The sequence below is a fragment of the Perissodus microlepis genome, chromosome 9 (genome assembly GCF_051167445.1).
Source record: "Perissodus microlepis isolate ML-2025 ecotype Zambia chromosome 9, ASM5116744v1, whole genome shotgun sequence".
Taxonomy (NCBI): Eukaryota; Metazoa; Chordata; class Actinopteri; order Cichliformes; family Cichlidae; genus Perissodus; species Perissodus microlepis.
In genome coordinates this window covers 33,233,123-33,256,425 of record NC_140469.1, presented here as the reverse complement: position 1 = coordinate 33,256,425, position 23,303 = coordinate 33,233,123, and the positions used below count along the sequence as shown (strand labels likewise).

The following is a 23,303-nucleotide window of genomic DNA, read 5'->3' as shown; positions in this document are numbered from 1 at the left end:
CAGCAGGAAATGTGACAACACTGCAGTTTCACCCTCTACACCTTCAGATGTGTGTCAGAAACTGTGTGTGTGTGTGTGTGTGTGTGTGTGTGTGTGTGTGTGTGTGTGTGTGTGTTGATATATGACTTCTGTCCTGAACTGGACTCCTATGAAAAACACAACTATTGTTTCCAGCGTCCCTCGGGACACACGCCATCTTAAAAACTAACCGTGCTGCATTCAGGTGCAGCCCAGTGTGTGTGTAAACCACATACAGACTCTTCTGCTGGAAAAGAAAGTTTACTCTAGAGTCACAATACTTTCATTTCACTTCAGTTCAATTTTATTTATACAGCAACAAATCACAGCAGTTGTCCCAATGAAAGACCCTATTACACAGAGAAAACAATCAGACGTTGACCTTTGAGCAAGCATTTGGTGACAGTAAGGAGGAAAAACTTAACTGGAAGAAACCTCAAAACCAGGCTCAGGGAGGGGCGGGGCCATCTGCTGCGACTGGTTGGGGTGAGGGGAGGCAGAGAGGATAAAGACATGTCCCAATTCCTAAGCCGGCCTTCAGAGGACCCGGCCTATGTGGGCCGGGTCCTCTGAAGGCCGGTGAAATTGGCTGTGAAATTGGACGGTCGAGCCTTCAGTTTTGCGTCACCGCTGTCTCGGTGGAGTTTAATAAACTCGGCTGTCTGCTCCTTGTTATCTAAAATATAACAGGACACTATAAATATAACAGGAGTAAACTCTCAACCATCTCACACTTCTGTTTAATCAGTTTGACGTTTATTCAACTTTATTCAAACTAAAACTTTAATCTCAGCCAAACCGATTTACTCAGGAACAAATGTAACATTGAAAAAAGCCAAAAATGTACATTTATAAGTTATCATAGTGACTTATATATCATGTTTAACCTAAGTAGTGAAGACCATGGGGATCTGAAATGATGTGCCGGGAGTCCGCTGCACTCGCCGGCTTCAGTGACCCTCGAGCTCCCGGCTAGCTATCGAGCTGGTGGGTAACAGACGTCTCCAAAAACGTCAGAGCACTTTTACAAATATGTGATGTCTTGATAAACCGAGCAGATATACGCCATTGCCGCATTTGAAAAGTATTTTATATTATTATACAAATATTATAAATAATAATTGAATTAATAAAGTATTTCAAAGAGTAATAAGAGTATGTTGCTTCTGCCATATTTGGAAACTGAAATTGGCGGGGCCGCGCTAGGAATTCTGGGATATGGTGGACCACGAACAATACACCCGACCCATCCTTCAAATCTGGGGAAATAAAGGACGCATTTGGAGCACCCTTCATTTCCTGGTTGTGACGTAATCGGCCTTCAAATGCGGCCTCCAAAGGATGCGGCCGAGGAATTGGGACATATCTAAAGACATGCTGTGGAAGAGAGCTGGGGATTAATAAGTGTGGTTCAGCAGAGAGGTCGATTAACACATAGTGAGTGAAGAAGAAACACCCAGTGCATCATGGGAATCCTCCAGCAGCCTACACCTATTGCAGCATAACTAAGGGAGGATCCAGGGTCACCTGGTCCAGCCCTAACTATATGCTTTAGCAAAAAGGAAAGTTTGAAGCCTAATCTTAAAAGTAGAGATAGTGTCTGTCTCCTGAATCCAAACTGGAAGCTGGTTCCACAGAAGAGGGGCCTGAAAACTGAAGGCTCTGCCTCCCATTCTACTTTTAAATACTCTAGGAACAACAAGTAGGCCTGCAGTGTGAGAGCCAAGTGCTCTAATAGGGTGATATGGTACTACAAGGTCATTAAGATAAGATGGGGCCTGATTATTTAAGACCTTGTATGTGAGGAGCAGGATTTTGAATTCTGGATTTAACAGGAAGCCAATGAAGGGAAGCCAATACAGGAGAAATCTGCTCTCTCTTTCTAGTCCCTGTCAGGACTCTTGCTGCAGCACTTTGGATTAACTGAAGGCTTTTCAGGGAGTTTTTAGGACTTCCTGATAATAATGAATTACAGTAGTCCAGCCTGGAAGTAATAAATGCATGAACTAGTTTTTCAGCGTCACTCTGAGACAGGATATTTCTAACTTTAGAGATGTTGCACAAATGGAAGAAAGCAGTCTTACATATTTGTTTAATATGTGCGTTGAAGGACATGTCCTGGTCAACAATGACTCCAAGGTTCCTCACAGTGTTACTGGAGGCCAAGGTAATGCCATCCAGAGTAAGAATCTGCTTAGAGACCATATTTCCAAAAGTTGATTCTGTTCATCCTGACGTAGCGTTTTGTGGGAGAAACGTTTCATCATCATCCAAGTGACTTCTTCAGTCTCAGCTGACTGCAGGTTTCCCCAATCTTGTAAACAGTACATTTAAATAATGACTGAAACCAGCCCACTGAAGGAACAATGGGCTGGGAGGTCGGTTCCTTAATCATAATTATGCAAATTCTCATGACCATTGATCAGCAACTAATGATCAACAACCACTGATCAATGTCCATGAGGACTATTCACAGAGAGTTGGGGAATAGCTTTCTTTAGGAGCCTTTCCAGCTTTGACAAAAGTCAAACCCTAAGATAAGGAGGAGAGGAGAAAAAGTGCGACCGCCTTCGCTGAGAGCCAAACGAGAAAAAAAAAAAGTAACTTAATAGAGGTGGTATAGGTCTTGAAGTGTTTTCACAGACCCGTGTGTGTGTGTGAGACTCCTGTGAAGAACACAACTGTTGTTTCCAGAGTACAAACACTGATAAAAACTCAGTGTGCTGTGTTCAGTTAGAACTAAAACAGTTTATGTCGAGTTTTCTGAAAGTCAGTTTTTGTGGTGTTTTAATAAAGTTGATCTTTTCTCTCGTGGAGAGTTTTAATGGAGCCGACAGGTTTCCCGAAGTTGCTAAAGTTTCCTTAAATGTCGGTAGAGCTTGATCTGTTTTTTTCTGTCGATGCCCTTACAATGGTCAGACTGAGATTTTAATGAGATGTTCATGAGGCTTTAAATCAGCACAGGAGCAATCAGGCAGCTCCTCCTCCTGACTGTCACATACAGAATGAAGTATCTGATATTTGTATGTCCTTTAAAATTCTTTTGTATGGTGGTCGATGGTGAACAGGATTTTTTTTTATTCAGGGATAAGTAGATGACAGCTACCTAGAATTATATATTTTTTTAAATATTATATCTCATGTTATTTCCCTTTCTTTTCTTCCTTTATGTCTTTTACCTGCGTATAGGATTTAATAGCAGCTCTGACAGGAGGAAATGAATGATCAGTTTAATGTCAAACTAAAGTTACAGCCTCTACACACAGACGGAGAGTTAATAAAAGTGAAGGAGAGTGTGATGGAGGAGAGGCATAGGTGACCTTTATGTGGAGCTGAATAATGAATCAACAGATGGGCAGAAGAAGAGCCGAGCAGTTTAATGTGTCGGCTTGTATGTGAACTGAAATCCAGCCAATTATCAGCAACAATCACGAAAAGCAAAGCTCACAGCAGCAATTCTGCAATAACAAGAGTTTATCTTCATCCCATTTTCCTTTTTACGAAAACATGCATTACTGATTCTCCCAAAGGTTCCTTTGACCGGAGTTCTCAGCCGGAGCCATGGTCAAAGCTGCAGGATCCACAAACAGCTGATCCTGCTTTTCCCATAATCCAAACCGATAATGCCTTGCTTCAGTGCCAGCATCCACAGTAAACCTGTGACTCTGTTTTACAAGATCTGTTTACGGTTCAAACTGTCTGTCTGTAGTAAATACCAGGTGGTGGTGGAAGAGGAGCGCCCCCGCAGGCAGACCAGAGGCACTGCAGAGATTCTGCGCTGTTATCCAGTGCCCATTCACTTCCAGAACGCCACGCTGCTGGACTCCCAGTATTACTTCAGCGCTGAGCTTCCAATGAGCGAGCTGAGGGCGCCCATGCCCTTCTGTGTCGGTCAGTGACACATTCAGTCATTCACTCAGTCAGTGAGTCAATTAGTTAGTCAGTCAATGGGTCTGTCAGTTATTGACTCAGTCAGTTGGCGAATCAGTCTGTGAGTCTCTTAATTAGTGAGTTAATAAACGAGTCAGTCAGTGATCCAGTCAATCAGTCACTTAATCAGTCTGTGAGTTCATCAGTGAGTCTGTTTACCTTTGTGTTTGTACAGGTGACAACAGGACCTACAGTGGTTACTGGAATGCTCCCCTCCTGCCTCATAAGAGTTATGGGATTTACTATCAGGCTGTCAGCACTGCCAATGGGGTGAGTTCACCTATTTACAGGTAACACAACCAACACAGTGGAATTCAAATCATTTAAATCAGCTGAATCAGCTGAATCATCTGTCATCGGCTCCTGTCTGCAGTCTACCATGGATATTCACTCAGATATCAATGGATCACTATGAGACTGAAGACTGAACCTGACAATCGCTTCATTTGACTGTTTTTAGTTACTGAACCTGACTAAGTTGTTTTTATTGATTGATGCTAACTAAGTTGTTTTTTTGTTATAAGGTAACAATAAGGCAGAAGAAGAAAGTTTAAAGAGAGACAGGAACTCAATAGTATGAATTCCCTGAGGCTTTCACACATTAACTAAAGACAGTATTTTAGTTGGTGTAGCCTCACATCTTAGGAATGAACAAAGTGCATGCAGCACACATAAATTACATTTTTTTAAAAAAGGAAATGTATTCAAAACCAAGGTCGGGATTTGGGTTGTAAGAGGGTCTGTGTTGGATGTAGAAGCCACGTCCGAAGCTCACTCTGACTCCTCTGTCTATGTATATGCGTGTGTATATGTAAGCACGTATCTCCAAAAACTTGATTCTGTTCATCTGGACGTAGCGTTTTGTGGGAGAAGCGTTTCGTCATCATCCAGGTGACTTTACGTGAAAAAGACCATCTCTGAATGGAGGAGGGGGCCTAAGGGTACATCTGTCACCATCTTACAATGCTGTGATTGCAGCCATTCCCCAACTCTCTGTGAATGGTACTCATGGACATTGATCAGTGGGTTTTGGCCAGTGGTTGTTGATCAATGGTCATGAGAATTTGCATAATTAAGATTAAGGAACTGACCTCCCAGCCCATTGTTCCTTCAGTGGGCTGGTTTCAGTCATTATGCAAATGTACTGTTTTAAGATTGAAACCTGCAGTCAGCTGAGACTGAAGAAGTCACTTGGATGATGATGAAACGTTTCTCCCACAAAACGCTATGTCCAGATGAACAGAATCAACTTTTGGAGATTTACTTACCTGGATGATTGAGCATGCATCAAGATGTAAGCATGTAAGCAAACTGCAGATAGTCAGATTAACAGCAACATTATTTTGTCTTTATCTGCCATTGTAGAAATTCATCTCATGTAAACAATAAAGTGGTGCACTGTGTGACATCAAGTCACAGTGACTTGATAATCTCCACCCTGATAGGACTTTTTTAAACATCTGTTTTCAGTGACCCAAAAGTTCCTGAACCCGACCGAGTCGTTTTTAGTACCTGTTGTTTTTGTGCCTGAAACAAAGCTTCTCTGAGACTGTGCGGTAAAAACAGACTGCCAGGCAGCTTCGAACCTTCATCTTTGGTTTCTGCATGAGTTTGTGGTGGATTATTCTGAATACCAGATGATGATGACGAAGATGACAATAATGTCGTCTTGAGGAAGAGAGTTCACTTTAAATCCAGACAAATATTTCACTTGTATTAGCTCAGGTGTTTACCTAAGCATTCTGGGGTTAAACCAGTTGTGCACAGAGTGTTTATCAGAGAGCAAACACTCTGGCTTTTATTTTAAAAAGTGGCAGGTGTCAAGATATCCAATCACAGCGTGCAGCCGAGCCCAACGGCGGCGTGCGACAGAGCAACGCTTCCCCTTTTAACAAAGGTTCCACATGATTCTGCTCTGTTCTGTCAATTTTAACACTTTCTCTGTTCTTCCTGTCATAAAACCAGACGAGTGAGACCGAGACCACACACACACAGACACACACACAGACACACACACACACACACAGACACACACAGCTGTTTAATAGGGGTGCAGAAAGTTTCAGCAGCCAGACCAGTGACACTAATAGGCTACAGTGTGCGTGTGTGTGTGTATGCCATATATGTGTGTAATGAAAAGACAAATTTTAACAGTTACACACACTCACACACACATATTGTGTTATGTTGGGTGTTAATTATTGATGCTGGGAGGTTTAATTTGTATGTGTGTGTCCGTGTGTTGAATAATGCAGCAGCTGTAGTGCTTTTTACTGTCGCCTCGCCTTGCTCTGTGTGTGTGTGTGTGAGGATGAATATTCATGAGCTCTTGTGGTTAATTTGTCGGCTGTTTGTTAAAACCAGAAAGACACAAGATGTTCTTGCTCGCCTTTCACCAAAACCTGCCTCACGCAGTGTAGTGTGTGTGTGTCTGTGTTATATGTGAGTGTGTGTTGGCTGGTAAATGCCAGCACAGGCACTGATCCACAGCAATTTGCCTTCTGTCCGCTCTGTTTACGATGAGTGTGTTCCGTGTGTGTGTGTGTGTGTGTGGGTAGTTGCCAGATGTGACAGCTAATATGTCGGCATTTGTGTTGACAGGAACCTAATTTGCTCCTCTCTCCAACAGGAGACAAAGATCGACTGTGTGCGAGTGGCCACTAAAGGTAAGAGCCTGCATTTTACTTTGAAATTTATTCAGTACCAGTTGGACCCTTTTCATTTTATTTTGAAAAATCGTAATCAGAAAAATTCTGTATGTACCTTTTCATTAGCTGCATGTGAAAGGTAAATGTGCAAGGTCTTATTTTGAAAATGGTTATAGACATTTGATTAAAGGTACAAATGTAAAATTTTATTTTGAAAGTTTATGTGTTTAAATGTGAAATTCTACAAAATGATGTTGGTGGCAGTACAGTTTAATTTGAAAGGTTACAGAATACATTTTAGTGAACACAAGGTCCCATTTCTATAAGATTCGTAAAAGTCTTCCTTAATATTTATTTTGAAAGGTAGTTTGTATCATTTTATTTTGAAAAGTGTGTAGTTGTTGGAGTTGTAGGCTAATGGTTCTAGAAGTATAATGGCTCACAGATGGCTGCAGAGGAGGACCATGGACTCATGTCCTCGACACACACACACACACACACACACACACACACACACACACACAGAGCTCTGTGCTATGCTAATATCACGCTAAACCCAGGCTAATGATGGGGCCTGTATGGGTGTCCAGAGAGCACAGCACAGCTAAACAAAAACACTGTTATCTCCCCTGATGGACATCCAGGATCATCACACACACACACACACACACACACAGTAATCGACTGTTCTGGCTTTAATCAGCTCTTATTGGAGCTCGTGTTTCTGCTGGCTAACAACACCATATGCTGATTGGCTCTGTCGGTCCCTACGTACCTGTCAGTCACACTTTAGTGGCCAACCCCAGGGGGTAGGACACCCACCCCCCACCCACCATATTGCCTTTTAGAGTACCCATGATGCCTTGCAGCACTAACAGAGCTGCTGTGATGTGAACGGCTGCTGAATGTTAAAACACACCGAGACAGCAGAAAGTAAAGGTGTAAAATGAAACATGATACCGCCTCTGTGAGCGTGTGAAGCAGGCGTGACGTTTAAATGCAGCCAGACAGAAAAAAGACTCACTTCCTTCCATCTCTGCACACGATCAACTCCACCTTATTTCAAAAGAACAAAGGAGAAATGCTGCACCCTCAATTATGAAGCGTGTGGAGAGAAACGCACATTTGAGCTGACATTCAGCCTCACGTTAACAATGATTTTTATTCCAATAATGACTTTATGTTTCATCAGCAATAACCAAAAATGCTCAGAAAAATAAATACATGACAGAAAATATCAATGTATCAGTAATAAAAGCACAAAGAAAAAAACAGGTTAAAACTCCTGTTTTATCACACCTGTACCGCACCTCGGGTTAGCGGTTGATCTTTGGACTTCATGCTTGCTGTCTCTGATATCAAACAGGGACAGGATTATGTTTGTGGACACCTCAGATTGTGAATCCAGTAATTGAGAACGAGGTGATGTAGGAGCTTCACGTCGGTGCCGCAGGTGCATCTGCTGAAACTCTGTGACGAGTTTGACTCTGAGCTAAATCGGAGTCAGAGTAAGTTTTCTGGAGAACGAGACGACGTAGGATTTTGAACCTGATATCATGGTTGTGTCCACCAGGAGCCTGAGCGGCGGTGCTGGAGGTTACAGTTTTTTTTGTTTTTGTCTTTTGTGATTGGTTATCGTGCACATGAATTCCGTTTACACTCTTTGTTCTGTCCTTCATAATCACTGACTTTATTGTCAATGAGTCATAGAAGTAGTTCTTTGGCCTGCATGCAGGAGCTGTTCTCAGTCGAATATAAACCAGCATCATTTTTTGGACCTGATTAGTGTCCAGTATAAAACCATTTATGGCCCAGCAGAGACCCTTCACTAAGTCAGACTCAACATTATTGATCTGTATGCACTGACTGATCGCCATGGTAACACCGTGAGTATATGTATATACACTGATTGATCCTTTTTTTAATAAACACATTTTTTCTAACTGACCTCTGTGAGTGCGATGAACACATGGTTAGGAGATTCCTGTTCTTTCTCTGCTTCTGCTGCTTGATTGATTGATTACTAACATCTGATCACTGATTGGCTGATTAACGAGCTTCTCTTCCAGGTGTGTTTAGGTGAACAGCGCTCTGCTCTCCTCTGTTTGGCTCACAGTTCAGTTTAAATCAGTTTGGACTGAAGAAGAAGACTAACAGGGGTTTGCTGCAGTAAATCAATACTGATCTATAATCAATAGGCAGCGAATCAGTCAGACCTCAGCAGGAGAAAGGTCGTGTGTTCAGGTACACCCAGTTTATGATTGGTTACCTGTACAGGAAGGAAAGAGATGATGTCATTCTGGGAAGGTCAGAGTGTTTCCATAGCAACCAAATGTCGTCTCTTAGTAACCCCGATCAACAGTTACAGTTCAACATTAACCTTTTATTAAAGGCTCTTAAAACAAACATTTCCTTTTTCATGTAGGATTTTATATTTCCATAGTCAGGTGAAGTGTTTTGGATGGCTGTGGCTTACAGAAGTCCACGAGGAAGACTGCTGACCTCACAGCTGTCCAGATGATGATGATCAGCATCCTGCAGGAGGGTGAATGCACAGAAGGTCACCGCTGAAAAGGTCGACTGTTCTCACAGGGGTGGGAGTGGAAAGTTCACCGGGAGGGAACAGTGGAGGAAAAGGTGCACAGACAGCAGAGGACTGTGAAGAAAAGTCCACTTGAGAACTTTCAACAAGCATCAGCAGCTTCCAGGTGAAGAGGAAGGAGCTCCAGCCCTGGTACCAGAGACGAATGCAGGAACCTCTCACTGGGCTGATCAGCAGGAGAACTGCTTTGAACTCGGTCCAGGAGTCTGGAGGAGGAGGGCAGAGACTCAGGTTCAGGTCAGAGTCCGCCAGGTGTCACAGCACTTCATGCTTCTGACTGCTGAGAGCTTTTTTTGCTCACCACCTGACCAGGTTGTTACTGTTTCACCCAAATCTCAGAGAAACCTCTGATCCAAAGATCCCGGTGAGCTAAAGGCCTCCATCAGAGCAGCGTGAGCTTCAGCAACTTCAAAGAATTTAAAGGAAGCACTCACAGATGGGACACCAACCAAAGCAGTGAAAGTCATGTGAATGTGATGGACAGAGCCGCTGTCCTCGCGGCTTCAGGCAGGACATGGAGCTACTCGGCTCGAGCTCAGCTGCAAGCGGAGAGACGCCGATCAGCAGTTTAAAGCTGCCACCAAGAATTCTTCACACGATCAGAGCATTCAAGTAACTTTATTTAAACCCAGATGAGTGCAGGGTTTCCTGCTTTATTGATAACAATGATAATGATAATAATGAGAGACAGCAGGTGGAAGCACTGGGTCAAAATAAGGAGACGACTCGAGTCACAAACGCTGAGTGCTGTGTTAGCATTGTGTTAGCGCTGTGTTAGCATTGTGTTAGCGCTGTGCTGTGACAGGAGAGCAGGGCGCTGTGTGTTACTAATGTTTCTGCTGCAGTACAGACCTGCCCTCTCTCTCTCTCTCTGTCTGTCTGCATGCCTTCCTGGATGAATAGCCGCTATAATCGTCACCCAGCTCACCACGCCCTACATTCGCATCGCCCCGGCAGCAGGCGACAAGCAGCTAACAGGTCAGCACACACACGCTGCACATACACAGACTCACACTGACTGGAATCTCTGGCTTTAATGGCTTTATTGGATTAATAATTTCCAATAACAGAGGCGCTCATGTCTGTGGAGCTCAAACATGACTGAACAGGAAATGATGTTGTGATCTTTCTGACTGTTTGGCCTGTGACGCCTCACACTCAGCCCGAATCAAAGTAAAATAAATGACCCCGAAACACATCTGAACAAAGATGGAGGCGACTCTGTCATCGTTTGATTTGCAGTTATTCCCATCTTTAAAAATCTCAGATCAGCCCAAAAACTGTAGAATTGTGTTTCATAGTCAGTCCAGCAGAGGGCACCGAGCTAACAATGCAGCAGTTGATGACCGAACCCTGCTTGGATCTACTGCCACCACCCAGCTGCAGGTCCGTCAGCTCAGGTCTCAGCTGAAGGTAACAGCACTTCCTATTCTCGTGTTAAGCATTCATGGAACCGCAGGGTCCTGCTAATCTGTAACCGGAAGGTTGCCGGTTCGATCCCCCTGCTCTTTCTGTCCTGGTCATTGTGTCCTTGGGCAAGACACTTCACCTACCGCCTACTGGTGTTGGCCAGAGGGGCCTATGGCGCGATATGGCAGCCTCGCTTCTGTCAGTCTGCCCCAGGGCAGCTGTGGCTACAACTGTAGCTGCCTCCAACAGTGTGTGAATGTGAGAGTGAATGAATAGTGGAATTGTAAAGCGCTTTGGGTGCCTAGAAAAGCGCTATATAAATGCAACCCGTTATTATTATTATTATAATAACGCGCTGCAGGTTCTGTAGAAGCAAGGCGGTCAGACGACGGCTGCAGAGGCTCTGTAGGTATGTCCCAATTCTTAGGCTGCATCCTCCTGAGGCCGCATTTGAAGGCCGATAACATCACAGCGACGCAACGAAGGCTGTCCCAATTCGTAGACTCGTCCGAGTCCGGCTGACAAATGTGTCCCCCTTTTCCCCAGATTTGAAGGATGGGTCGGGTATATCCTTCGTGGCCCACCATATCCCAGAATTCATAGCGCGGCCCAGCCAATTCCAATTTCCAACAATGACGGCTGCTACTAAGTTTTAAAATTACTCTTATTATTCTTTCTGGGTCACAAAATAAACGTTTAACATATTTTCAGGCAAGAATGTAGCTGTGTAAACTTCAAATATCTGCTTGGTTTATCAAGACATTGCATATTTGCAAAAGTGCTCCGACGTTTTCGGAGACGTCTGTTACCCACCAGCTCGAAGCTCGAGGCTCACTAAAGCCGCCAAGAACAGCGAACTTCCGGCACATCGTTTTCAAACCCCCCGCGGTCTTTTGCTACGTAAATGTGATATATAAGTCACTCAGATAACTTAAAAATTTAAATTTTTGGCTTTTTTCAGTGTTTTCTTTGTTCCTTGATAAATCGGTTTGGCTGAGATTAAAGTTATAGTTATCACACAGCTGAATAAACGTCAAACTGATTAAACAGAAGTGTGAGATGGTTGAGAGTTTACGCCAGTATCCTGTTATATTTTAGATAGCAAGGAGCAGACGGCCGAGTTTATTAACCCTCTAAGACCTACCATAGAACCAAGTCCGCCAGAGCTTATATTATATTTTTACATGTTGTAGTGCCATTTTTGGGAGCATTTCAAGTTGATATACATTAATACAACCATTATAACCCAACTTTTAATAATATGTATGCGTTAAGTGCATAGTAATTACATAAATTGCAAAAAAGTGCAATAAAGTAAACATTTAAAATCGTTTTTTGTTTTTTTAACACATATTTCTAGTTAGAGAAATTTAAGAGGCTTATCCCTCAAAATTGTAAATACAAAAAAGTTGCACAAAATAGTTTCCTACCACAGGAAATTTATTTTAAATGTCTTCATAGTTTCATTTTTGAAATACACCAATTTTTATACACTGCAGGAAAAACGAAAATGAATATTATAATGCAAATCTGCAAAAAAACAGCATATGCATCAAAATAAACTATTTCCAGCAGTGCAATATGAGTCCTAAGCATCCCAGAAACGACACAGAAAGTCATAAAGTCAAACATAACTTTTAAAAACACCAGTATAGGCTCATAAGGCCCTGATAGTAAAAAACTACATTTCCGCAAAATGACGTCACTTCCGGTTTCGGGCAGGTCATGGCGGACATGCGATAGTTCACACTGATGGATGTAGGAAGTGTTACAAACAGCTGATCGGATCGGCAAAGCGTGTTTCTGGAATCAGAATCAGAATCAGAAACTTTATTGTCATTGTCACAAGAACAACGAAATTAAGAATGGTCCCCGATCATTGTATCATCCCTAGCAATATCAAAATATAAATAAAACAATAAAATTCAATAAATAAAATAGATAGAATACTTAAAATACTAATAAGATGTAACAGTAAAACATTCACATACATTCCCACACACATGCTTCAGACCGTGCATAGATTAACACAAGAGTGGCGTGATGGACATTTTTTTGTAGTATTCACATGTGTTATTGCAGTTGGATAACAACTGTGTTTGAGTCTATTAGTCCTTGCTCTGATTGCCCTGTACCGTCTGCCTGAGGGCAACAGTTCGAACAGGGAGTGGCCAGGATGTGAGGTGTCTTTTATAATGTTTTGGGCCTTTTTAAAACAGTGGACGTTGTGTAGAACTTCCAGTGTGGGGAGAGGGCAGCCAGTGATCTTTTGGGCGGTGTTAATGATCCCTTGGAGTGCTTTCCTCTGAGCCCCTGTGCAGCTAGTGTACCAAATACATATGCAGTAAGTTAGAACACTCTCAATGGTGGCTCTGTAGAAGGACACCGGCAGTCTCTGTGTGATGTTATTCCTCCTGAGAATTCTCAGGAAGTACAGTCTCTGTTGGGCCTTTTTCAGCAGCTCGGAGGTGTTCACACTCCAGGAAAGGTTCTCCTCTATATTGACTCCCAGGAAGCGGAAGCTTGCCACCCTTTCTACACAGTCCCCATTAATGAATAGTGGTTGGATCTCTGCCTTTTTCCTTCTGAAGTCTATTATGAGTTCTTTGGTTTTTGAAGTGTTGAGGAGGAGGTTATTGGCCTTACACCATGACGTCAGCTGCTCCACCTCGTCTCTGTACGTAGACTCGTCTCCCTTGGAAATGAGCCCCACCACTGTTGTGTCGTCTGCAAATTTCACAAAGATGTTGCTGTGGTGGCGAGGAGTGCAGTCGTGTGTGTAGAGAGAGTACAGCAGTGGACTGAGCACACAGCCCTGGGGTGAGCCAGTGCTGAGACTCAGGGCTGAGGATGTGTGATGGCCAACTCTGACTCTCTGTCTACGGCCCGAGAGGAAGCTATTGATCCACATGCAGGTGCTGTATGGAAGCCCCAGGTCTTGTAGCTTGGCCACCAGTTTGTGTGGAAGGATGGTGTTAAAAGCTGAGCAGTAATCCACGAAGAGCATCCGCACATAGCTACCATGCTCTTCCAGGTGTGTTAAAGCAGCATGGAGTGCTGTGGCTACAGCGTCTTCTGTGGACCGGTTTGCTCTGTAGGCAAACTGGTGTGGATCCAGGCTGCGGGGCAGGGCTGCTGTGATGTGTCTGCGGACCAGCTTCTCAAAGCATTTCATTACCACTGGGGTGAGTGCCACCGGTCTGTAGTATTTCAGGCCGGTGATGTGGGGCTTCTTAGGCAAGGGGATTATGGTGGAGGACTTCAGGCAGAGTGGGACAGTCGCCTGTGCGAGGGATTTGTTGAAGATCCTGGTGAAGATCCCAGCCAGCTGTTCTGCACAATCCCTCAATATTCGACCTGGCACACCATCAGGACCCGCCGCCTTCCTCGGGTTAACAGCCTGCAGCATGCGCCTCACCTCGTGCTCTTCCAGGGTGAGGCGCATGCTGCTATGGGTGGCGTGTTGCTGCTGTGGCTCCAATACCTCCAGTACCATGGTCTCAAAGCGGGCGAAGAAGATATTCAGCTCCTCTGCCAGCTTCAGGTCACCATCCGCAGCTTCGAGATTGATCTTATAGTTGGTTAGGTGCTGGATGCCTTGCCACACCTGCCGGCTGGTATTACTCTTCAGATGGTCCTCAATCCTCCTCCTATAGTCCCCCTTCGCCTCTCTGATGCCTCTCTTCAGGTTGGATCGGGCTGCGGTGTAGTGATCCCTGTTGCCAGACCTGAACGCAATGTTCCTCTCCTTCAGCAGCTGCCTGACCTCCCGGGTCATCCAGGGCTTTTGGTTGGGATAAGCCCGGATCCATTTGACTGCTGTAACAGTGTCTATGCAGTGTTTTATATAGCAGAGAACACTGTCTGTGAACATTTCCAAGTCCTGATGTTCAAAAATATCCCAGTTAGTCCTGTCAAAACAGTCCTGCAGCTGCTGAGAGGCACCCTCTGGCCATATGGTAATATTCTTTGTGATGGTAGGAGCAGTTTTCTTGAGGGGGGCATATGCAGGGATTAGAAACAGTGACAAGTGGTCAGACTGACCCAGATGTGGCAAAGGTCTGGCCCTGTAGCCCATTTTGATGTTGGAATAAACTTTCTCCAGAATCTTGTCACCCCTAGTGGCACACTTGACGTGCTGGTGGAATTTGGGGATTGCTCTTTTTAAGTCTGCGTGATTGAAGTCCCCTGCTACGATATGTACAGCGTCAGGGTAAATGCTCTGTTTATTATTGATGTTTGTATGCAATGTATGCAAAATATTATGTTTTTGTTGCTGCAAGTGCTTTTTATGCAGTTTTTGCAAAGCTATATGTGGAAGGAAACTGTGACTTAGGACAAGCTGATGGCATAAGATGTAAGTACAACTCCTCCGGTTTCATATGCAAAAAAATTATTGCGCTAGCTTACGTGGTTGCAGTGCTACCGGGATTTAAAAATAGTTATGCAAAACGGAGCGTGCCCGCTCCAACCGGCTTTAAAGGGTTAAACTCCACCGAGGCAGCGGTGACGCAAATCTGAAGTCTAGACCGTCCCATTTCACAGCCGTTTACTTCCAGCCCATCCGGCCCACCTAGACCGTGAAGGCCGGGTCCTCCGAAGCCTGTGGTCTATGAATTGGGACACAGCTTGTGTGTGTGTGAGGCCGAGGGTCTGTTGAGAGTCCCAGAGTCACACACAGAAGGATTATTCTCACTGTGAGTCATGCTGAGCTGCACTGCTCGAGTCCAAGAATATCAACACAACACAGAAACAAGGAAGAGTTTACATCATCTGGAGATAAACCTCAGGGAGGGCAAAGCCATGATTGTGTGTCTGTGAGTCTGTGTGAGTGTGTGTGCGTGTGTGGACTGAACAGGTACATGCACACACGCACACACACACACACACACACACACACAGATTCACAACTCACAGAAAATTACATTTAAATATTTACCAGCCTGAAGGTGGAAACTTTCAACACACACACACCAACTGTGTGTGTGTGTGTGTGTGTGTGCTACCAGCAGTCCTCAAATACTAACAGCTGTTCGCCTTGTATCCACACACTGAAGCACACACACACACCTCCCACGCAGCGTGACTGGCTGAAGCCCTGAAGCAGAAAACAGCTTCACTTTCACATAAAAACAGCTTCTTCATGGCCCGCTGTGACACACATGCAACAACACATACATACAAACTACACACACGCCACACACAAGGAGACACACACACAGATAAATTCTGTCTTCAAAGCAGTGTTTTGATAGCCTTTAAACTGAAAACAGCAGCTCTCTGCCTCCAAGGGGGGATACTGTCTGTGTGTGTGTGTGTTTGTGTGTGTGTGTGTGTGATGAAACAGGAGGGAGCTGATAGTCGAGTTCGTCTGACCTTGAAGAGACGAAATGAAAACAGAAAATAAAAGAAACCAGTTCAGTAAACTGCAGCTGAACTGGTTTCATAGATCAGACATGAAGATTATTAAATATTAGGTCTCTCTCCTCCAAGTCTCTGTTAGTACATGACTTAATAGTGATCAACAAATCGATTTACTCTGCCTTACAGAACCCTGGTTGCAGCAGGATGATTATGTTAGTTTAAATGAGTCAACACCCCCGAGTCATTCTAACTACCAGAAATCTCGAAGCACAGGCCGAGGGGGCGGTGTGGCAGCAATTTTTCACACCAGCCTATTAATCAACCAAAGACCCAGACAAAGGAGCTTGCAAAGAAAAGCGTCTGGACTTCTTTAAGTTTACTTGAAGACGTTTCACCTCTCATCCGAGAAGCTTCTTCAGTTCTAAGGTCAAATGGTGGAGAGTCCCAGATATAAACCTAGTGGGAGTATCCCCCCATAGAGGGACAAAAGGACCCCCTGATGATCCTCTAATCGCCTGAGCCAAGGTGTGAAACTGGGTGTGGGTCCCAATCAGCCAGAGTTTCGGGTGTGTTCATTGTGAAACCTGGCCCCACCTTATCATGCGAATTCCTGAGGTCAGATGGCCCAGGATGTGAGTGGGCGTTAAGGCGTCTGGGAAGGGATCTGACCTTAGAACTGAAGAAGCTTCTCGGATGAGAGGTGAAACGTCTTCAGGTAAACTTAAAGAAGTCCAGACGCTTTTCTTTGCAAGCTCCTTTGACTACGATGACCTGGATGACTGAGAACCTTCACAGACACAAAGACCCAGACAGACTTTTAATTCATTGGAAAACTTAATGCTTAGCCTCGTCCACCCCAGCTGTAAAACTCAGAAACCAGTCTTACTTGTTATCATCTATCGTCCATCTATCTACATAACTGTCTAGATACTTATGTTACTACATACATTCCCTGTGTAGGTACCTCTTAGAGTTTAAGTTTATTTTTTTCTTCTCTTATCCTAAAGGAATTTTAATGTAAAAATCTACATGCTGCTAACAGAGAGATGTCAAACTGTGTTTCATTGTTCTGGTAACAGTGACAACAAAGATCTATTCTATTCTACTCTTTCTTTAAAAAAAAAAAAAAAAAAAAAAAAAAAAAAAGATTTATTGATTTTTTTATTTTGGAATACAAACAGCAACAAATCAGCACAGCCAAATACAAATAAGAAGAAGAGAAGAAGAAAAAAGCAAATACAGATACATGAGCAGTGTTGGGTAAGTTACTTTAAATTTGTAACTTAGTTACATTACTAGTTACTGCTATCAAAAGTAACTCAGTTACTTTAAGTTACTCGTTACTTCCAAAGTAACTAGTTACTAGGGAAAGTAACTTTGGGTTTACCCAGAATTCTCTTATTAATGTGTTGCTTCCCTAACTGGATCCCCAGCAAGGATGCCAGTCTTCTAGCTTGCTTACATGTTAGCAGTATCCTGCCACAAGTGCACTGTGCCACCTAATGACCTGAACCTAAAATGGTTAAAATGGCAGTGTGAGTGCAAGTTAATGATGAAATAAATTAAACTATATTAGAAACTAACAATGTTTGTTTTATGTGTCACTTTTTTATCAGTCTGTTTTAATCTTTTTCTATTGTTTCAACCCTCTACAAATGCAAACACATAATTTGGGGGTTGATACAGCAGTGCTATAAATCTAATCATTGTACGTAGTATCAATAGGAAGAAGCAGTGGATCACAAAACACGACATACAGTGTGTTGAAACTTTTGAAAGATGTATTTATTTTTGCCATGGGGAGAAAGTATGTTTTTAGCAATGCCAACATTAAACTGTGCCTCAGACCATTTAGGAGCTGTAGGTATCAAAGTGCAAAACATATAGTGCAAAAATGGTTTAACATAAACACAGTGAGGTTTGTCCATTCTTTGTAAACTTAACTGCTGAACTGTGCCAACTGGAGACCTCATGTTTAGTAATAAAAGTATTTTCAGGAAAGGGAAGAGAAATCAAATAAATAATAAGTATTTTCAGCCTCATAAACAGTCAAACCAAAATAATATTTCCTCCATACTGGCCATGTAGATAAATAAAATATAATTGCATTTTAAGTGCGTCAGTGGTCTAAGTTTCACTTGGAAATATTAACATCCTTGACCTTGTAGAGCACCACTGAAGGCAACACATCATCATCATATCAGCACTACTCAACTTCCATCAAACCAACAATTGTACCTCAAGAGGAGAAGCTCCTCAAACTTATGATCGGACAACCTGTTCCTCTTTGGAGTGAGAATCAGGTTTCCCAGCCTGAAAAGCCTTTGAACTGGGGCACTTGAAGGAGTGGCTGCATTAAGTTTAAGAAAGAGTTTCTTTATCATCGGGAAATGCTTCAGAGAGTCTAACCCTGTTGCTCCTGATTTGAGGTACTCGGCTACCTCAGCTTCAACAGTGGCATATATGTCCTCATTTTCTTCAAAGGAGAAGATCCTCTTTGCTAGAACCCGGGTGCTGTGTTGTCTTGGTGGTGCCGGTACCTGGTTGTAGCTGATCTTGCTCAGGGAGAAGTTTTCGACACTCTACCAACAGACGTCCCTTTGCGAGGTCCTTCCGCGCCTGGTCATGTAACCAACGAAGCTTAAATTTTGGTAGTGTCACAGCAGCCAGCAAAGCATATTCACTTCCAAGGACATGTGCAAACCTTGTTTTGCAATGCATTGTTTCAACATTAAATTAACTAGAAAAATTTGCATTTCCTGTGAAAATGCTGTGTGGATGCTTTAAAGCTGAAGCTGTCTGCTAAAACTAGCTGAAAAAGCTGAAAAGTTGCAGAAATTGTAAAAACTTTGCAGAAGCAAAGGAACTTTGCTAAAATCTAATAACTTAGCAGAACTGCAATATCTTAGAGGAAACATAATACTTGGCAGAAATACAATAGCATAGCAGAACTTAGCAGAAATATTGTAACTTACCAGAAACATGATAACTTCTCAAAAATACAAGAATTTAGGAGAAATAGTATAAGATAACAGAAAGAATATATTTAACCAAAAATACTTAAACATTACAGAAACACTATGATTTGGAAAAATAGTACAACATAGCAGAAATACTGTGATTTTCCAGAGACACTGTGATGAACTATGAATATTGTAATTTTAAATTAATACTATGTTTCAGCACAAATACTCTGGTTTAGCACAAATATTATAACATAGCAGAAATACAATTATATAGCAGAAATGCTATATTTAGAAAGAAAAATATAATATAGTATAAATACTATGATTTAGCAGAAATACTACAATATAGCATCATAACAATGATTTAGAACAAATACTATGATTGAGCAGAATAGTAATAACTTAAGTGAAAATACTAGAAAAGTAAAATGACAAGCTGAAAAAAAAAACGGAACATGGTTAAGCTCTCTCAAAACTAATTGTTGTTCACCTGTGAAAAAAAAGAAATAAAAGTAAATTTGGAAAAAAAACAATAGATAAACACAAAATCAAATATGGATACAAAAATGTACAGAGAGAGACACACACACACAGGGTCTATGCCAGTCAACCATTCTGAATATATTATATTTTTATCCAACAATGAGATGCTGCCCTAAAGAGGGTCTCTCTCTCTCTCTCTCTCTCTCTCTCACACACACACACACACACACACACACACACTCACACACAGCAGCAGCAGCAGCAAGTGAACAGAGGCTGTTAACAGCGTGTTTCTAAGTCAGTCAAACAGCTGTAAGCTGCTCAATTTGAATCCACCAATCAGAGAGGTTGTGTACTTTTTTCCCGCCAAAACTGGTGCACCAAGTGCAGGGTTTTACGCACAGAGAAACAGGTTTTTTGCAGTCTATTTGTCATATTGAGGATTCCCCTCAAACAAACGGCCAGAATTACTTAACCTTAGGGGCTAGAACTGACATTCTTACACCGTTTTGTTCAGAAGGGATGGGGGAATCCTTAAGTGTTGACTATTTAAATTAAAAATATGAATTATTAGAGCTATATGACACAGATGAATGGTTGGCTTAGAAGCCATGAAGGCCCCAATATGCAAATTTTAATGTCCCAGCCCTCAGATATGATTGGCTGGCTGGGAAGCCATGAAGGCAAAGATATGTAAATTTGAATGTCTCAGCCCTCAGATATGATTGGCTGGTTGGGAAGCCGTGCAGGCCCTGATATGTAAATTTGAATATTATAGTCCTCACAGAGGATTGACTCCCTGGGGACCTGCCAGAAATATATCAAAATACTATGATTACCCAGAAATACTACATTTAGTAGAAATACTATGTTTTAGCACAAATACTCTAAAATGGCAGAAATACTATAATTAAGCAGAAATACTATATTAAGCAATATAAATATCCTATAAAAATTCTATAAAAAGAAAAAACAGGGGCTGTACATACAGTGTTTCCTGTATGTTTCTAGGTCAGTCAAAAAGCCTGGAGCTGCTCAATTTGAATCCACCAATCAGAGAGGCTGTGTACTTTTTCCCGCCAAAACAGGTGCACGCAGCACAGAGAGAGACAGGATTTTTGCAGTCTATTTCTTATAGTGAGGATTCCCCTCAAACAAATGGCCATCATTTCCTAACTGTAGGGGCTAGAACAGTCATTCTTACACCGTTTTGTTTAGAAGAGATGGGGGAATCTTCAAGTGTTGACAATTTATCATTAAAATATGAATTATTGAAGATATTTGACTTGTAATGCACCATAACTGAGTAGAGGTGAAGCAAAAACTGCTTTGACTTGCCCTCAGCTGGCTGGGAAGCCATGGAGGCCTCAATATGCAAATTTGTATGTCTCAGTCCTCATATATGATTGGCTGGTTGGGAAGACATGCAGGCCCTGATATGTAAATTTGAATGTCTCAGTCCTCACAGAGGATTGGCTACCTGGGGACCTGGCAGAAATATATAGCAATACTATGATTAAGCAGAAATACTACATTTAGTAGAAATACTATGTTTTAGTACAAATAGTATAAAATAGCAGAAATACTATATTTAGCACAAACACTGAAAAGCGGCAGAAATATCATAACTTAACAGAAAAACCATGATTTAGCAGAATAGTAATAACTTACATAGAAATATTGGAAATACAAAATGGAAAGCTGAAAAAACCTGAACATGATTAGGTTACAAAACTACTTGTTGTAAAAACAAGAAAGAAGAGCACACAATTACAAATATGGACAAATATGTAAACACACATGCACAGACAGACACACACAGGATCGATGCCAGTCAAGCAGTCTGAATATATTCAATGTCATTCCTACAATGAGATGCTGCAAAAAAGGGTCTCCCTCTCTCTCTCTGACACACACACACACACACACACACACACACACACAGCAGCAGCAGAAGCAGCAAGTGAACAGACAGGGGCTGTACATACAGTGTTTCCTTTTTGTTTCTAGGTCAGTCAAAAAGCCTGGAGCTTCTAAATTTGAATCCACCAATCAGGGAGGCAGCGTACTTTTTCCCGCCAAAACAGGTGCACCCTTACACACACACAGGAACAGAGAGAGAGAGACCGGTTTTTGCTGTCTATTTCTTATATTGAGGATTCCCCTCAAACAAATGGCCATAATTTCCTAACCGTAGGGGCTAGAGCGGTCATTCTTATACCATTTTTTTCAGAAGAGATTTTCATTTTCATTTTCATTTATTTATTCATTTCAGGCACAACAAAATACATATATTGAACATAAAGTGCACAAAACAAAAAACAAAAATTACCTGAAAAGGAGTGGGACGAAGAAAACTTATTAAATCCCACCCCTATACTCACTCATCAACAAAAAACAATAAGCTTCCCACAGCTACGCCCATCGTTACAACCAAACAAACCATCAACAGCCCCGGGCACATGCAAGCATCTCAACGGCAGCTCGCAAACAACAATTAGAACCATCATAACTAAATACAGAATATATAATAATTATAAATTGCGTTACCACAGGTAACAGGAAATAATAATTACATAGTGACAAGCACACATACATATGCATACATACATATATATATCTACACACACATGTACATATATGTACATACATACGCACACACTTTTTTTTTTTTTTTTTTTTTTGGAATCATACCAGCAATGGTAAGAGAACAGACATTACAGAGCACACTAAAACATCATTGAGTATACTGTGACCAGACCAACTGTTTGTAGAGGAATTTAAATCTATGAATATTTTTGCATTGTTTCAGTTGTAAACTCAGACTGTTCCAGATTTTCACACCACATACAGACACACAAAAACCTTTACAGGTTGTTCGAGTTCTGGGTAATTTGAATTCCCCGAAGCCTCTCACATTATAAACCCTTTCTCGAATTTCAAATATAATTTGTAAATTTATAGGTAGAAGTTTATTAAAGGCTTTGTATAAGATTATAGATGTATTGTAATTAACCAGATCCTGGAATTTAAGTAACTTTGCCTGAAGAAAGAGTTTGTGAGTATGATCTAGATAACCAGCCTTGTGAATAATACGCAGTGCTCGTTTCTGTACTGTGACTAATGGATTAGTTGTATTTTTATATGTGTTTCCCCACACTTCCACACAATATGTAAGATATGGAAGAACCAGGGTACAGTACAGAGTACGAAGTGCATCTTTATCAAGGTATGGTTTCACTTTGTTCAAAACTGCGAGGCTTCTGGAAATTTTGGTTTTTATGTGTCTGACGTGGGGTTTCCATGAAATTTTGTTATCAATTACGACTCCCAAAAATTTGTTTTCACTCACATTATCAATTGGTACACCTTCAATGATAATTGGTAATTCTATATTATATTTTAAATTACCGAAAAACATTGCTTTAGTTTTATTTATATTTAATGATAATTTATTTATATCCATCCATTTTTTTTATTAATTTTAGCTCCCTGTTTACGGTCATTACAAGATCAGTATAATCATCGCTACTGAAAAATATGTTGGTGTCATCTGCGAACAGTATGAGTTTAAGTACTTGAGAAACATCAAAAATATCATTTATGTATACATTGAAAAGTTTTGGTCCCAACACTGACCCTTGGGGAACACCACATGTAATACCAAGTTTCTCTGAGTGGTAATGCCCTATGCTAACATATTGTTCCCGACCCGTTAGGTAAATTTTTAACCAGTTACCAGCTTTCCCTCGAATACCATATCTTTCCAATTTATCCAATAAAATTGAGTGATTGATTGTGTCGAAGGCCTTTTTGAGATCAACAAAAATACCAACTGCATATTTATTCTTATCCAGTGCATTAGTAATTTCTTCTACTGCC

At 41.8% G+C, this 23,303-nt stretch overlaps 1 protein-coding gene across 7 annotated transcripts in view; it reads left to right on the top strand.

The window, feature by feature from the left end:
- LOC146380916 (receptor-type tyrosine-protein phosphatase mu-like) overlaps window positions 1–23,303 on the top strand; it is a 212,951-nt gene that overhangs the window by 98,482 nt on the left and 91,166 nt on the right. For 4 of the 7 annotated variants that reach the window (XM_084940250.1, XM_084940253.1, XM_084940249.1 and 1 more), the window contains exons 15-18: window positions 3,728–3,909; window positions 4,124–4,218; window positions 6,578–6,614; window positions 10,102–10,176. In XM_084940250.1, the coding sequence (XP_084796376.1) occupies window positions 3,728–3,909; window positions 4,124–4,218; window positions 6,578–6,614; window positions 10,102–10,176 (389 nt within the window). The remainder of the gene's footprint in view (window positions 1–3,727; window positions 3,910–4,123; window positions 4,219–6,577; window positions 6,615–10,101; window positions 10,177–23,303) is intronic. The other 3 variants (XM_084940255.1, XM_084940254.1, XM_084940251.1) reach the window with 1 other exon arrangement.